General features: G+C 37.9%; 1 protein-coding gene and 1 long non-coding RNA gene across 4 annotated transcripts; one reads left to right on the top strand and one right to left on the bottom strand.

The window, feature by feature from the left end:
- The first annotated feature begins 4,097 nt into the window (after positions 1–4,097).
- Positions 4,098–5,654, top strand: LOC112169653 (B3 domain-containing protein Os06g0194400). Of its 3 annotated transcripts, none has more exons than XM_024306719.2 (4): positions 4,098–4,263; positions 4,362–4,568; positions 4,773–4,854; positions 4,971–5,648. In XM_024306719.2, exons 1-4 carry the CDS (start codon positions 4,228–4,230, stop codon positions 5,159–5,161), a joined length of 516 nt encoding a protein of 171 aa, XP_024162487.1. In that variant the 5' UTR covers positions 4,098–4,227; the 3' UTR covers positions 5,162–5,648. The 3 variants fall into 3 exon arrangements, 2 of the variants coding, with proteins under 2 accessions (XP_024162487.1, XP_024162488.1); XM_024306720.2 differs by having other exon boundaries at positions 4,980–5,647; XR_005802530.1 differs by lacking the exon at positions 4,773–4,854 and having other exon boundaries at positions 4,099–4,263; positions 4,891–5,654.
- A 4,849-nt stretch (positions 5,655–10,503) lies between these two features.
- LOC112169652 lies at positions 10,504–13,895 on the bottom strand. Its single transcript, XR_002924789.2, has 3 exons — positions 13,596–13,895; positions 11,982–13,512; positions 10,504–10,773 (listed from the first exon to the last, which is right to left on the bottom strand). It is a non-coding gene; the product is annotated as an uncharacterized LOC112169652 (long non-coding RNA).
- Positions 13,896–15,161: the final 1,266 nt, after the last annotated feature.

The following is a 15,161-nucleotide window of genomic DNA, read 5'->3' as shown; positions in this document are numbered from 1 at the left end:
ACTTTAATCATCTAATGCAGTTGTAAATAGCTTGAGTCTTTTTTTGTAATGGCTTGAGTCCTTTTTTTGTAATGGGAATCATTTTTGTGTATTATATGCACTGATTGCAAAGGGGAAGTATTTTGGTTCATCAACGGTCTATTTTGGTGTATGTTTTTTTGGCCCCCATACATATATGTTTCTCCCTCCGCCGCTGATTGCCACAACATTCACCGCAGTATGTGCTTGCACCATGGTGCCATCAGGTGCTTCTGGAAGTCCCAATGATCTAGCAGTAAACTTGGTACTAAATTTGGAAGTTTGATCTTCTTGGATTATGCTTTTTATCCTCTATTTTCATCAACTAGTGAAGGAGGCTTCAACTTCTTTGGCGAGATAGTACGTGTGCGTCTGTCACGCTTACCCACAAGCTATTCCTCAAAAGGAACTAGGGCTAAGGAATTGTCCTTCTAGTCTTCAAGATCCCTAATAACAATAGGTCTTTTTTCTTTTTGAGGTCCTGCATTTTTCATATTAGTAAAAGGTGAAGCAGATGTAGCAGCAAGAATGGAGGACTTGAAAGTGAAGGTTTTGCCTTCAACCAAGACCCTTCTGCCCTGAAACTCGAAACTTGGTGCTTCAGATTGCACCACAATGCTGCCCTCCAATCCGGCAGTACAAGCACCTGTTGGATGAAAGATCAGGTTGTAATCCATACACCTCTTAGTTAGGTTTTCAAAATAATAGGAGATTTGCTCCTCCACAGTAGCGTCAATCTTCAATCATTTTTTCATAAATATAGCTTGGAAATATCATGCCTCACTCTAACCCTAATTTCATTTTAATTTGTTGGAGAAAATCCAATTCAAGAGGTATACCAGCCACATATGCAATATCATAATAATTTATTTCACTTCAAAAATAGGAGGAACGTTTGTGATACGTACCCAGTAAGAATTCAAATGAATTCTTCAATTGGCCGGAGTGACACCAGTCACACCACCCTACTCCTTCAGTACTATAGGTGAACAGGCATAGATTTAAGTGATTTAATAAAAAAAATTATAGATTTATAATGTCTTTCTGTAAATTGTGTATATGTGCAAAAAGATAAGGCGGTGAGTGGTAAAGCTCTCAGAGTCAGTATTCAGGAGAGTAAAGGCAACTGAATCTACATGCTCGACATGAATGTGAGGGAAAAATTCTTTAGGAGTCCATCAAGTCCAATCCCTAACCAAGCGAGTGAGTGACATTGATTTTGATTTTGATTCAAATTAATTAAGATCACGTTTTTTCCAATTAAGATTACAGTGATTCTTGGGCTTAGAGTATAAAATCAGCTGTATCTCCATTTACTATGTTTGATAAGATAAAAGAAGAGAATATATTGTTTTGTGTCATTGAGCCAAAAGTAGTCATGATTTGTTTAGTTCATGTTGGTAAAATAACAGAATGAATTGTTAATTGCATTTTAATACCTTATAGTTTTCTTCTTCACTTTGTATTCTACTGCATGCCATGACTCATTTGCCTATTTCAGTGATCTTGATGCTAATCTTGTTTTCCATTGACTCTATGATGAATTGAATGAGAAATTGATGATTTTCTATTGAATGATAACATTAAAGAAGTTTAAACTTTTGTAGTCTTATCTGAATGAAAGAGGATAATGGGGAAATTATTAGGACTTTAATACTTGCAAGGGAGGCTTCAATGAACAACCTAAGCCCAACTCCCAACCACTTGTTATTTTTATTTACTACATATAGCTTAGTTTACTTTGAAAGCATTTACTTTAATTCGGTTCACCACTCAAACAAACGACCATGTCACTACCTCCATATTGCACATATTCACCATGAGTCTAGGCCTCCTTGTAAGCCTAGGTTTATGATTGTACATTTGTACATTCTAGCTTTGCTTTAGGTTAACACAGTAGTTAGTGAAAAGACTCCAATCCTCGTGGGTTTGACAACCTTTCTTAAAGCCATATACTATTACTTGTACTCCTTATACATGAGGTTGGCTATTTGACTAATAAGTTTTTGGAGTCATTGCCAGGGATTGAAGTAAAGTCCAATTCCTAGCATGGTTTACCTTAGGGATAGGTAGAAATTTTACTTATTTTTGTTTTGTTTTTGACCACTTGTTTTTGTGAAGGAGTACCTTGGTGGAAAATGGAGATTACTTGGTCTTCAAATGCAAAACTTTATATGCTCATGAGTAATTAGAGAGTGAACTTCATATGGATAGAAAGATACGGATGTCTACTTTGTGTAGTACTTCACGGATCTTCATTTGCATTTCTTTAGAGCAATTGAGAAATTTATGCTAATTTGAGTGAAATGAGGTCAATTAGTAGCAAAACAGAATCTGACTGAAAAATCAGTTGACTTTGGAAGGACACAATTTTTAGCTCAAGATGAACCATGGAGTGTGCCATATATGGATGGAAAGCTCTACATTTGTATCCTCCAACTGACCTTACATATCTTAGTTCTGAGTTTTGTAGAAGCTGCAGTTTCAGTTTCAGTATAGAAAGAGTGAGATACAGCAGTTTTAGTACTGCTAGGTTGAAACTAATAATTTTCTGCTGAACCAATTTTCTACAATTGAGCACTTTTATGAAAGAGTATGGATGGCAAGTGCTTACAGCTTTTTTTGTTGGTGACTTATGTTTATCTTGGTGGTCTTTAAGGGGGAGCATTTCTAAACTCTTGCATTTAGTTTGTGTTTTATGCTCATGTGATTATGTTTACTTGTTTTTGTCATTGTGATAAGTTTTTTTAGGGGCTAAATACTGGTTACTATCCTGTGGTTTAGGTCCAAAATCAATTCAGTCCCTGGACTTCTAATTTCATCAAAAACACCCCTGTACTTTCAATTTTGATCTAATAGGTCCAATTCGTTAATATTCTGTTATAGGTTCAAGTTATAGTTAGATTATTTGTTGAAAAACTATTTATTTGATAGATTTCTAATAGTGGGACTCACTCCTAAATTGACTATGCAAGTCACCTCAACACCACATCATAAAACATAGGCCATATATGAGCCACGTCAACAAGTTAAATGACTCAATTGTCGGAAGACTAATAAATTGGACCTATTAGATCAAAATTGAAAGTGCAGGGGTGTTCTTGATGAAATTAGAAGTTCAGGGACTGAATTGATTTTGGACCCAAACAACAGGGTAGTAATCAGTATTTAGCCCTTTTTTTAGTTTTCTTTCTCCCCATACTTGGACCTTTCATTGATACACTTTGTAACATTGCGGAAAATGATAAGTTGAAGTTTTAAGGGAAGGTTTAAGTGTAAACCCTTGGAGAAATTGAATGAAAAGTTGAAAAAGAGATAAATTTTTTGAAAATGCCCAGTGCGATCGATTGTCACTTTTGTGCGATTGGTAAACCGCAGAGCTTCTAACTCCTATAAACAATCAATCGTTTCCCCTATTTTTCCATTTCCCCCTTATTTTCAAGTCTTTTGTCTTTATATATATGTCTAGGTTCCTTCAATACCTATGATGAGACTTGAGTTGGATATAAATATGGGTTAGGAAACATGTTTGGGTCTAATGAGCTTTATTTTTCTTAATACATTATTATGAATCAAGTGTTTGATTTCATTTGTACCTACTCTTGTCATGTCAATGCATTGAAATGGAAAAAAACATAGTGAGTATAATATGCTATGTGGTGAGTACTTGAGTTTAATTAACTGTATCCATAGTTCTAAGCACTAAATTCTTCATAAGTGTAACTTCTCACTTGCAAAGTTCTAAAAAACGCTAGGCGCTGGTCGGGCGGTGACCCGGAGACTAGTGCCTAGGCGGGGACTAAGCGGTTTCAATTTATTTAATTATTTTAATTATTTTTATGACATATAATTAATAAATACTTCTTTTAGTTTCCTTAAAATACTTATCTTCCTTTTATATTATGTCCCAAAATATAACATATTATATTTCTTTTCTATTTGAAACTAACATTATCTCCACGGCTCCACGTATTGCGAGTTTGTTACTTATCCATCATCAATAGTATAGCTACTTGATTTCACCAGGAAAATTAATAGGTTTGACCGAAGAAATAGATGCCACCGCGCCTCGCACGCAACACAAAAACCAGTACTAGCTATAAGCGTAAGATCACGAAGTCCAACTATCATGAAAAGTCTTCTGTCAGAAACCAACTGCAACATATCCTGGCAAATCTAGGACCTGAATGTCCCTTCTTTTTGAAGTCTATGATACATTGTAATGTTGTCCATGGCTTTAGTTTGGTAAGTGTAAAACCATGTCCCAAGTTTAGAAGTACCGCACGTGCCCTGCACGAATATGTAGGTAGTCATGCTGATAGACTTGGTTGTTCTGTTAACAGACATTGCCGAAGCAATTCTGCTATTTGTATCTGCCATTCCATGATACATCTATAACCTTGGAAGATGAAAGAGGAGAAGAATATAGAACAATATTTCTTGGGGACAAGAGGAGACTGAGCGGTGGATGGAGAGGGTTTTGTGTTGCAAAGAAATTAGTTCTTGGCGACCTCTTAGTTTTCCATTTGGTCAGTCCTTTGAAGTTTAAGGTATGCTTCTATTGTTGCTTGGGCATAATTTTCTGTATTTTTGACAATAACTGCTATTGGTTCTTGATACCCCTCCAATTTGATGCGACTTTGTCCACATTAATTGGAATTTCTTGCTTGGATGAAGAGCTTGCTCTTTGGCCTTCGCATCTGCATTTTGACTCTTGTAGTGTAGTACACAATCATATATACACAATATTGCAGGTGTACAAAGTGGAACCTGATAGTCTAACTGAAGTAGATGCAGCTTTTATCCTCTTGAAATTGAGTCTCCCCACACTATTTGGTACTCTCTATTTATAGTCTACCATTAATCTTTCAGAAACTAAGAGGGAAGGATCTCTAAAGTTCCTCATCTCTCTGTTCGCTTCATGCAAACCTAAACTGTTAACTTGGTGAAAGATGATGCAGAAGAGTACCATCCAATGCCTCCTCCAAAAGATGCTTGCCAAGACAATATTCAAACGACAAGTCTGACAATAGATGCTATTCTGGAGCGTGTAGATGAAGATCACTCCAAGGATTACAGTGATCATCGTTTTGGCTCCAATCTACTATTTCATCCAGGACTTGTCACTCTTGAAGATGTTTGAAGTAATTGTGAATGTCACCAGCATTTTGATGATGATGAAATTAGAGCACGACCCACATAATACACACACACAAACATATGTCTCTTTGAGGAGTTTAATTCCTGGGTAGTTAGATACTTAGGAACTCCAATACTCCATATGACCATATACGGTTGTAATTTTGGGTATAATAGTTGAATCCTTCAATTCTACACAGCGTATTTGTTTCAATATAGCTGTAATTATCTCAGCACATATTGTAATCTGGTTGCATCTTCAAAAAGTTCACGCGTACTCTACTATTCCAGCCATAATCTCTGACCTAATTTTGGAAATGAAGCTCCTAAAACTACATTTGAAGAGGCAGGAGCTCATAATCCAAGTTCAGAGTCTCGTAATACTCCTTGCATTTATAAGTAGGGTTGAGCAAAGAGACTGAAAACCCGGAAAACTAGTCCGAATCGATCATTTCAGTGCGGGTTTTCTTTTAATTTTTAATTTTATTTTTTTATTTCGGTCCGGTTCTTCCCGATCCTGAGTCTGTTATATATATATATATATATATATATATATATATATATTGATTATATTCCGAAAAAATCAATATATGATTCTTTTGATTTTTTTTTGTTACAATAAAACCTCTATAAATGAATAATATTGGGACTACGGAAAATTATTACTTTAGAGTATCGATAAATGAATATTTATTACTTTGGACAGAGTTCTTTTTTTTTTTTTTTTTTTGAAATAAAATGTCAAATATATTACTCAATGAAGAAGATTACAATCAGATACTAAAGCATCTTGAATAAATAAGAGAGGAATAGTATCCCAACACAGCTGTTGCCCTGAATGCAAGGCAACCTTAGCTAAAGAATGCGCAACAACATTCCCATCTCTAGAAATATGTCCATGCTACCTGATATAGATGATAGCCCTTCACTAATATCCTCATAGAGTCTTCCATAAGTAGAAGTAATTGAACCTGATCTTTGGTTTACAAAACAAGCTAAGTTCAAAGAATCCGTCTCAAAGGATATAGGTGCTAGGTTTTTTTTATTGTACCATACGCACAGCTATCCTCCCTGCTACTGCCTCTATCTGCTCCGGGGAGTAAACATTTTCAATATGCTGAAACATGCCCCCCATACAAGAGCCTTCTGAGTCTCTAATAATAACTCCAACACCACCCATGTGAGTTTGTTTTGAGAATGCACCGTCAAAATTGACTTTGAGCCAACCTGCAGATGGAGGCTTCCACATTGCTTTCCTGGACACTTGTTTTGGCCTTTTTTTGACCTGATGGAATTGAAAATCATGAAGCCATGCATTGGCTTGAAAGCAGACATCACCAACTGTAGAAAACTTCTCTCTCCAAGTCCTATTATTTCTCTCTTTCCATACAACCCACACTAGGAATAGAAGCTTATGGAAAGAAGGTTTAGATAAAGAAGCAAAACAGAATTGCAGCCAACCTTTAAAAGAAGAAAATTGTACATTGGGAGAGAAACATACTTGATGAATCAAGGGATCAGCTGCCTCAATTAATGCCTTAGTGAAGGGGCATTCAAAGCATAAGTGTGGTGTAGTCTCAAGTGCATTTGAACACAAAGTACGACTCAAATCAGTTATATTAACATGACGATGCAATAATCTGTCCTTAGTTGGTAAAATGGCCTGACAAGCTTTCCATATACAAACTTTTGCAGAAGCTGGAATATTTATTGCTTTAGAGAGAGTTTTTTTTTTTTTTTTTTGTGGTTCTAGTTGGACCTCCAAATTTGATGTTTGGACCTCCAACTTTTTTCATTTCTTAATAGACTTTTCCAAGTCATATGAAAAGACAAATAAGGATAGAGATAAAAAAAAAAAATACTCCTCTAACCTCCCCTAAATATAACATTTGTTTAAGGAAAACTGAAATTGGGAGAGAATCGAGTCGTGCTTTCATTGATAATAGGGGGCTCTTTATATAGAGGATTACAAGACATAGAATCAGAGTTGTACAAGGAAACATAATCGTACAATTAATCGGATATCTATGAATATCTCTGAGAATATCTCTAATTCAAAACTCTATTACAACTAGGTCAAGTAACCTAGAGTTTGGGCCAGACACATATTCTGGATTTACTTAAACACTCCCCCTTGTGTCTCCCAAACGTGGTGCTCATCTCGTTGCCTCATTAAAAATCTTGCCGAGAAACAAAAACCATGTGGGACAAAAATAACCTCGGTCGAAGGGGAAAAAGAGCACAACACACCCTTCACGTTTCGAGACCACACATGTAGACATTTCCCCCTGATGACAACGGTCATGGGAGTTCGGATAACTTCCGCAAATGATGCTACCAACATGTTTCTCGAAAGTGGAATTTAGGCAACGACTTAGAGAGCAAGTCTGCCACACTGTCCTCAAATCGAACCTAGTTCACTTTGATCTTGAGGAGAGTCTGTTGTTGCTGATTATCCTTGGTGTTGTCGCTTTTGATGTAGCCTTGCTTCATTTGTTCAAAACAAACAACATTATCCTAAATGCTCGTAGGCTCATCTGTGGTAGACTTCAAACCACAATTTTTCGAACATGTGTAATTATGGATCCAATCCATATACATTCACGAACCACTTCATGAAGAGCAATGATCTCTGCATTGTTCGAAGGTATTGCGACTATGGTCTGTTATGTAGACCTCCAAGATATCATAGTCTTTACCCATGGTGAACACGTAACCAGTTTGGGAAGACTTTTGTGTGGGTCAGAGAGATACCCAACATCAGCAAAACCTTCCAAACACATGTCATTTTGGGATGGGGATAGCGGACGCAGGCCAGTGTTGGCGGCGTTCCCGGTGTGTGATGGGTCTGAATCCGTCGTCTCTCTGTAGGGATAGAACAAGCTCATATCAATCGTACATCTCAAGTACCGAAAGATATCTTTTACACCAATCCAATGGCGTCGCGTTGGCGCAGAGCTATATCTTAGCTAACAAGTTTACTGCAAATGAGATGTCCGATCTTGTGCATTGAGCTAAGTACAATAATGCGCCTATTGTACTTAAGTAATGCACTCCTGCCTCTAGCACATCTTTGTCATCATCCTTTGGATGAAGAGGATCATTTTCATGATCAAGACTACGGACGATCATGGGGGTGCTTGGAGGCTTGACCTTGTCAAAATGCCTAAGCATCTATCAACACGATGCTCAAGTTCCAAACCGAGACATAATCATGTTCTCCCAAAATCCTTCATCTCAAACTCGGATTTCAAGTGTTCAGCGGTTTCCCTTAACTCTTTAAGGGTTTCCAATGAAGATCATGTCCAACATGAACCGCGATAGAATCCGAAACTTGTTATGGAAACGCGCGGGCATATCCCTTCCCAATCAAGTAGTCACTTTAGTGAGCGTTTCAACCTTATTGCAAACGCGCTCTGTGGTCTAGAGCCACTTGACTTGGGTAAATGAAGTCCACCATGAACCTTCATGTATATTCCGTATCTAGATCCCCATAGAGATACGTAGTGACCACATTCGTAAGCTGCATGATCAGTTATTCAGAAACTACCAAACTGACAGGGTAGTGGAGTGCAATGACATCCATTATGAGAGAATATATCTCATCGTAGTCGATTCTAGAGCGTTTTGTGAGAAGCCTTGCACCATAAGGCGAGATTGCCATATCTTTTTCTCATCACGCTTACTAACGAAGACCCATTAGTCCATAGGTTTTATGTTAGGAGGTGTTGGCATCACTGGCTCAAAAACCTTCCTCTTCGTTAGAGAATCCAACTTAACCTGGATCGCATCTTTCCATTTAGACCAAATTTCTCTACATTGGCATTCATTCATCAACGGAGCGTGGTTCGATATCATCAGACTCAACAAACTCATGCGCAACTACATCATCAATTATGATGGAGTTTCTATCTCACGTCTCATGTACACTAGTGTAATTTTCAAAGAGCTCTATATTCTCAGGAATAGGTTCTGACATTGAGGCGTCCCCCAACGGTAACCTTAATTCAGAAGATTCTCATGAGACGGATTTTGAGTCTTGATGATCAAAGGATTGGAATGTGCCAAAGTATCATTCGAACCCACTGGCCTCCCACGCATCCTAGCTGGGGCCATGGCCTATAACTCCAGAGTGCCACTCTCTTTGGCGTTGGCGCCATGCCTACCTCCGTGTAGGGTGGCGCTACGTCCTCTCGTAGGGACGTCCTTCCTTGCAGGCATATTTGCAGCAGATGTGTGTGATCTCGTCACTTTAATAGGGATAGAGATGAGACATAGTGGGGACAGGCCACAACAATTCTTGTCGTTCCTGCTGAACATTCGTGTTCTTATCTCCCCCTAACGACGGGAAGACTGTCTCATCAAAGTGACATCCGCAAATCTAGCGGTAAAGAGATCGCCTAGCAAGGGCATTAAGTGGCGGACGATTGTTGGAATCTCAAATCCAACGTAGTTGCCCATTCGTCCATAAGGACCCATCATAGAGCACTGTGGCAGCGCAATTGGCACATAAATGGCACACTCAAATTTGCGTAAGTACGATACTTGTACCCAGTCACTAGCTGTAACGCAGAGGTAGATTGAGTGGCGGTGGGTCGTAGACGAATTAGCATCGCTGCATGAGATATTGCATCACCCCAAGCTGATATAAGGAGATTGGTGCGCATTACCAATGTCCTGACTACCATCGTAGTCGTTTCCGCGAGACCATTTGGGTGTGTTCATGAGAATATGATGTCCAACATTAGTCCCATTGCAATATCCATTGAAAGTCTTCGATGTAAACTCTCTAGCATTGTCAAATCTAATTGACTGAATAGGATGATTCGGAGAGTGAGCCCGTTGTCATATGATATTTGCTAGGAGTGTAGTATAAGCAGCATTTACAAGTGGACAATGGCATAACACGTGACCAGTGTGTTTGCGTGTTAACCAACATCATGAGATATTTAAACGTCCGCAGGTTGCACTACAACAAAACTGGTCTTTTACGACACACAATGTGTGTCGTAAAAGACAACTTCACGGCACAAAGAAGCATGTCGTAAAAGACCATGTCGTAAAAGATAAATTTCTCTTGTGGCACACAAAATGTGTGTCGTAAAAAACATTTTTTGCACGTCGTAAAACACTCTTTTGTGTGCCATAAAAGATGTTTTACAACTTTAATTGTGTGCCGTAAAAGACTATTTTGTGTGTCGTAAAAGACTCCTTTTGCGTGTCGTAAAAGACCATTTTGCCTGTCGTAAAAGACTCTTTTGCGTGTCGTAAAAGACCATTTTGCGTGTCGTAAAAAGACTTTTTTGTGTGTCGTAAAAAATCAGTTTGCGTGTCGTAAAAGATGTCCTCATTCACACTTCTAATAGACAATATTTTAATTAAACCCTTTCATTCAAGGATAATAAACGAGAGCATTCATGTAGTAAATAATGTCAATTAAACAACTTAATACTACAAAATCGTAGTATAATTAAACTAATATTCAAATATAAAACATGCTAGCTAGATCATCCTTGCTCTGTAATGTTCTGCTCACAGCCTCAAGGTTTGAGGATGTACAGGTCCTGATGTTTCAACATCACTTCCACCACCTGGATCATTTTCTACAGAAGCAACCTACACACACGGGCAAAAGAACCAAACAAAAAACAGGCTTAATCTTTGGAGAATGTCAAGAAACGTACATGAGTACCATTGATAAGCAAGCTGCCAAGTAATACTCAATGCTATCAAAACCATATAATAGCCAAATAATTTAAGTAGCAAAAGAAACTTGACAAGGCAATTCAACCAAAAATAAAAAACAATCAAACTTAATAGAAAGCATTTGGTGAACAGCTTGGTCAATTTCATCAATCTTTATGCCTGGCTGCAAACATATGCAATTAAACTTATATAGAGAGCATCCTAACATTATCCAACCAGTCAAGAATCCATCAACAATTACTTATTAGCCAACAATGAAAACTGCAATCCAACCAAATCTGTATTACAGGGATAACACACCATTTCATAATCCCTGGAACATCAAAATGCGCCTTCTAGTATGGCAAATGAACCCTTGAACCTAATCTACTACACTAGCTATTTTGTAAGACCATCTAAAACCATGCTAGTGATGCTAAACTACTGGAAATTCCAAGGCACCAGTCTCTTTGGGTCATTAAGTTCGACCTTTACTAAAGGCTATCAGATTCATTCAAACAGAGAATAACAACATCTCATACTATATACTCAAGCAGAAATAAACAACAATTTTCAATCAAAAATAAACCCCTGTTCTTATTGCCAATCAACTCCTCATATTTTCTTTTCATTTCCCAGCAAGAAAATAGAACACAGAGCCAAAAAAAAAAAAAATGAAGAGGATAAGTTCTGGAAAAAAAAGCTGAAGCATTCAGCTACTTTTGAACTAAGAGAAAGATTGAGTAAGTAGTTCATCTGTTGAATGTTTGTGATCGGTAGAATGTATAATTGTTAATCTTGATATATAAATTTTCCAATTCTGGAACTTGCAGAAGATAAAGAAAAGAAAATATATGCATAATACATGTGATAGGTTTATTTTCTTGCATACTGAAAAGTAAAGATAGAAAAAGAAATGCAAGTTTGATATAATGGAAAAGTAATTAAATCTCGATATAATGTCTGATAGACCATACACTGATAGACCATACATATACTGATAGACCATTGCTGCATGCAATGAAGGCTTTTATTTATGGTAGCAGGTCTATTCACTTGAACTTCAAAGAATAGACACCAAAGAGTTATTCAATTTTATAGCATAGCACATGACAATGAGGAAAAGTGTATATACTTACCCCAGAAAGAAAACATACTGCCCATCAAATTGTCCACATTTCCACTTCGTTGTAGCAAAACTAATTGTGGAATAATTGCAACTGTTGTAAACAAATCATATGTATTAGATTTGAGTCAGAGGAAGAAGAAAACAAAATTGTACATTGTTATTCGTAATCCATTCCAAATGTATTGCATCTACTCTTATCACAGACTATCCAAACGTGTAGTGAAATAGAATTCATCATTTAAAATCATTTAACAAAACTGCAGCCTAAGAACTTCCTAATGCTCACGACTATTCACGACAAGAACAGTACGAAAACTAGAGCTAAAAGCACCACCAACCTAACAATCTAGACAAACTCATACTAATAAGCCTACAAAACAAAACACATTACTTCACCTGCTCTTGCGAATACTTCACCTGCAAAAACCCCTTATAAACCAATCAATTAAACAGTACTTAAGTCCAAGATGTACTCCGATGTAATCCTCTTTCATTTAGAAGGGAAAAAAACACACTTGAGAAAAATGGAATAAAGTGTAAAGCTAAGCACCTATTTTTTGACTGAAAATACCAATGATCTTCACTACAGACGAGAAAAGTATCACCTGCAGCTAGCTCCAACATCAAATCATCATGGTTTTGATAGAAGTCGAACCCATGTTCAACATGGCAGAATTTGACCATAAATGCACATTACAGAAGGGTTGCATGATCAGGGTGTACAAGACCAGAACTCAAAGAGTCCGTAAGTGAATCTTCAAGTCCGAAATTGAAAGAAGATAAGCGTGGTAATGGGTGCCATGTCGAAATCTTTGAAGCTATATTGTTGCTGCAGTGAGCTTGCATAGAAGCAATGATGTGTGCAAACTAACACTGCAACATTGCTTAGCTTATTCGTATGGAAATAGGTCTACTGATGTGATAAACATTACGAGGAGGTGAAAAATATTGAATTTGATCAGAGAAACGAGTAGTAGTCTTCATGATATATGCATGTAACATTAAACATGATAAATTCTTTGCACCTCCTCATGAAATATGCATGTTTTAACAACAAACATGATAAATGCCTCATCAGAAAGACATCAGACAATGAAAGGAGCAGAGTAGCTGCATCAAAACTCAAAACTGTAAACCACCTAGAGGGAGTGTAGCTCATTAGTATACACTGAAAATGCCTTAGTTTTGAACCACAATGCCATAAATTGATCCAACAATACACAGCAGTAGTATGAACGGGAGCTGCGCAAAACCTACAGACTGTATATATACAACCAAACAAACAGTCTCTAATCCTATAGTTACAGATTTTTCCAATTCTTATCTGCATTTATAAAGCAAGAAAATGGAGATAAGAACGAAACAAATTTAGGCACAGTAACAATTTCTCAAAGCTTGACATACATTATGAACCAGAAACTAACAGAAATTTAGAATCGAAGCCATGAGATGAAGCAGAAACGAATTCCAGATATTGAAATCGAAACCCTAATAAAGGATGCACACTAGTCGCGAGCATCGACAAGAAGAATCCATCATACCTTGCAAAGCAAAAAAAAATCACAATTCGAAATCAGAAACCTGGCACAGTTAACCTAGGCGGAGCAAGAAGAAAGGTACTGACCACTTGAAATTGACGCTATGGAGGTCAAGCTATGCACGAATCGCTGCGAGTGAGATACAAGATCCGACGATGCTCATTTGAGGAAGAAAATGCTTGAATCGGACGCCGATCTTTCACGGACGGAGAGAGGTTTCGGAGAGAACAGAGGTCGCCGGAAAAAGAGAGAGGCGGTGAGGGAGTGAACGGTGAACCACACTGAGTCGGCGAGTCGGAGTCTATGGACTCTGAGATGAAATCAATTAGATCTCGTAAGATTGAAATCAGATCCCTCTGATTTCATAGTCGGAGTCTTGTTTTTCTTTTTTGTTTAATATACTTCGATCCAAAAAAAAAAAGAAAAAAAAAAACTTTATAACTCATTTACGACATGCTTGAAAAGTAAGTCGTAAAAGACTAGTAAAATAACTCATTTACGGCACACATATTGTGCATGCCGTTAATAACATTATAAATTTACGGCACACATAAGATGCATGCCGTGAATGACCCGAATAAAGACATTCTGACGGCACACATGAAATGTGCGCCGTAAATGACAGTCTTTTACGGCGCACGTCAAATGTGCGCCGTAAAATGTGTGCCGTAAAAGACTGATTTTGTTGTAGTGTTGGTTGAACTAGTCCACAGAATCCCCACGGACTTTATGTAGGAACAGAATGAGTGTTATCATATCCTTTGCATAGGACGGTCTCAGTCCTAATTTCCCTAAGGAACAGGCTTTGTAAACGAGCGAGAGGCTTTAGAAGCAACCAATGAGGATTGTGGTTGGGCCTGAGCGTCTGAAACGCTACTTGAAGCAAAGTTGGTGATTGTAGCATCACCTAGGGCGCCATCACCATGATGGACGCCATCCATGGCATCATGGATATGGACTGTGCCATCCCTAGGCTGGTGGTGGACGGCGGCGGTGCCAGAGGCAGCAGCGGCAATCACACTTAGTCCAGGAATCAACTTTTGATTCATGCTTCGTTTCTCTCGAAAGAATAGATGTCCGTGTGAAGTCTTTAGTAGACGGATCATCATATCAGGACCAGGATGACCTATCTTGTCGTGACAAAGCCAATATGTGTCTAAATCCAAGAGATCTTCTCTCATGACTTTATTGGATTTAATAGCTCGAATAGTGACATAGAGTCCACTAGAGAGACACATAAACTTCTCTAAGATGCGCCTTTGTTCGTAATCATTAGAGGTATTGCAAAGGAACTCATTTCCATTCTCTACATGCGTTTTCGCATGGAATCCGTTGGCTATTCATAGGGGCGATTTGCCCTAGGAGCGTAGAGAGTTTCTGTGACAGTAATCAAGGTGCCATTTGACAAGGGGAACTTGGGCTATTCCATGTCCTTGAATTAATATTGATGACCCAACCATCGTAGTCACAAGAGTAATATGGTCAGAATCAAAATGGAGTCATAATGAAAAGAACTCGAAATTAACGGAGTACATCATTGTCTCTTAACCATTAGGAGAATCTAATCCAAATGCTAGCTAATGCAAAACAAAGGTAGTCGTTTGACTTCTTTCGATAACTCCAAAATAAATATGACCAGGTGAGTAGAGAGA

This window comes from Rosa chinensis, chromosome 6 (assembly GCF_002994745.2).
Source record: "Rosa chinensis cultivar Old Blush chromosome 6, RchiOBHm-V2, whole genome shotgun sequence".
Taxonomy (NCBI): Eukaryota; Viridiplantae; Streptophyta; class Magnoliopsida; order Rosales; family Rosaceae; genus Rosa; species Rosa chinensis.
The sequence above is the reverse complement of the archived record's forward strand: the minus strand, read 5'-3'. Positions and strand labels throughout refer to the sequence as shown.

What these genes read in the sequence shown, in the direction of transcription:
- LOC112169653 (XM_024306719.2), top strand. Translation starts at nt 4,228, where the DNA reads ATGATACATTGTAATGTTGTCCATGGCTTTAGTTTG. An exon ending in TCAGTCCTTTGAAGTTTAAG is followed by an intron (nt 4,569 to 4,772) that starts GTATGCTTCTAT and finishes ACAATATTGCAG; the next exon opens with GTGTACAAAGTGGAACCTGA. An exon ending in GAGTCTCCCCACACTATTTG is followed by an intron (nt 4,855 to 4,970) that starts GTACTCTCTATT and finishes ACTTGGTGAAAG; the next exon opens with ATGATGCAGAAGAGTACCAT.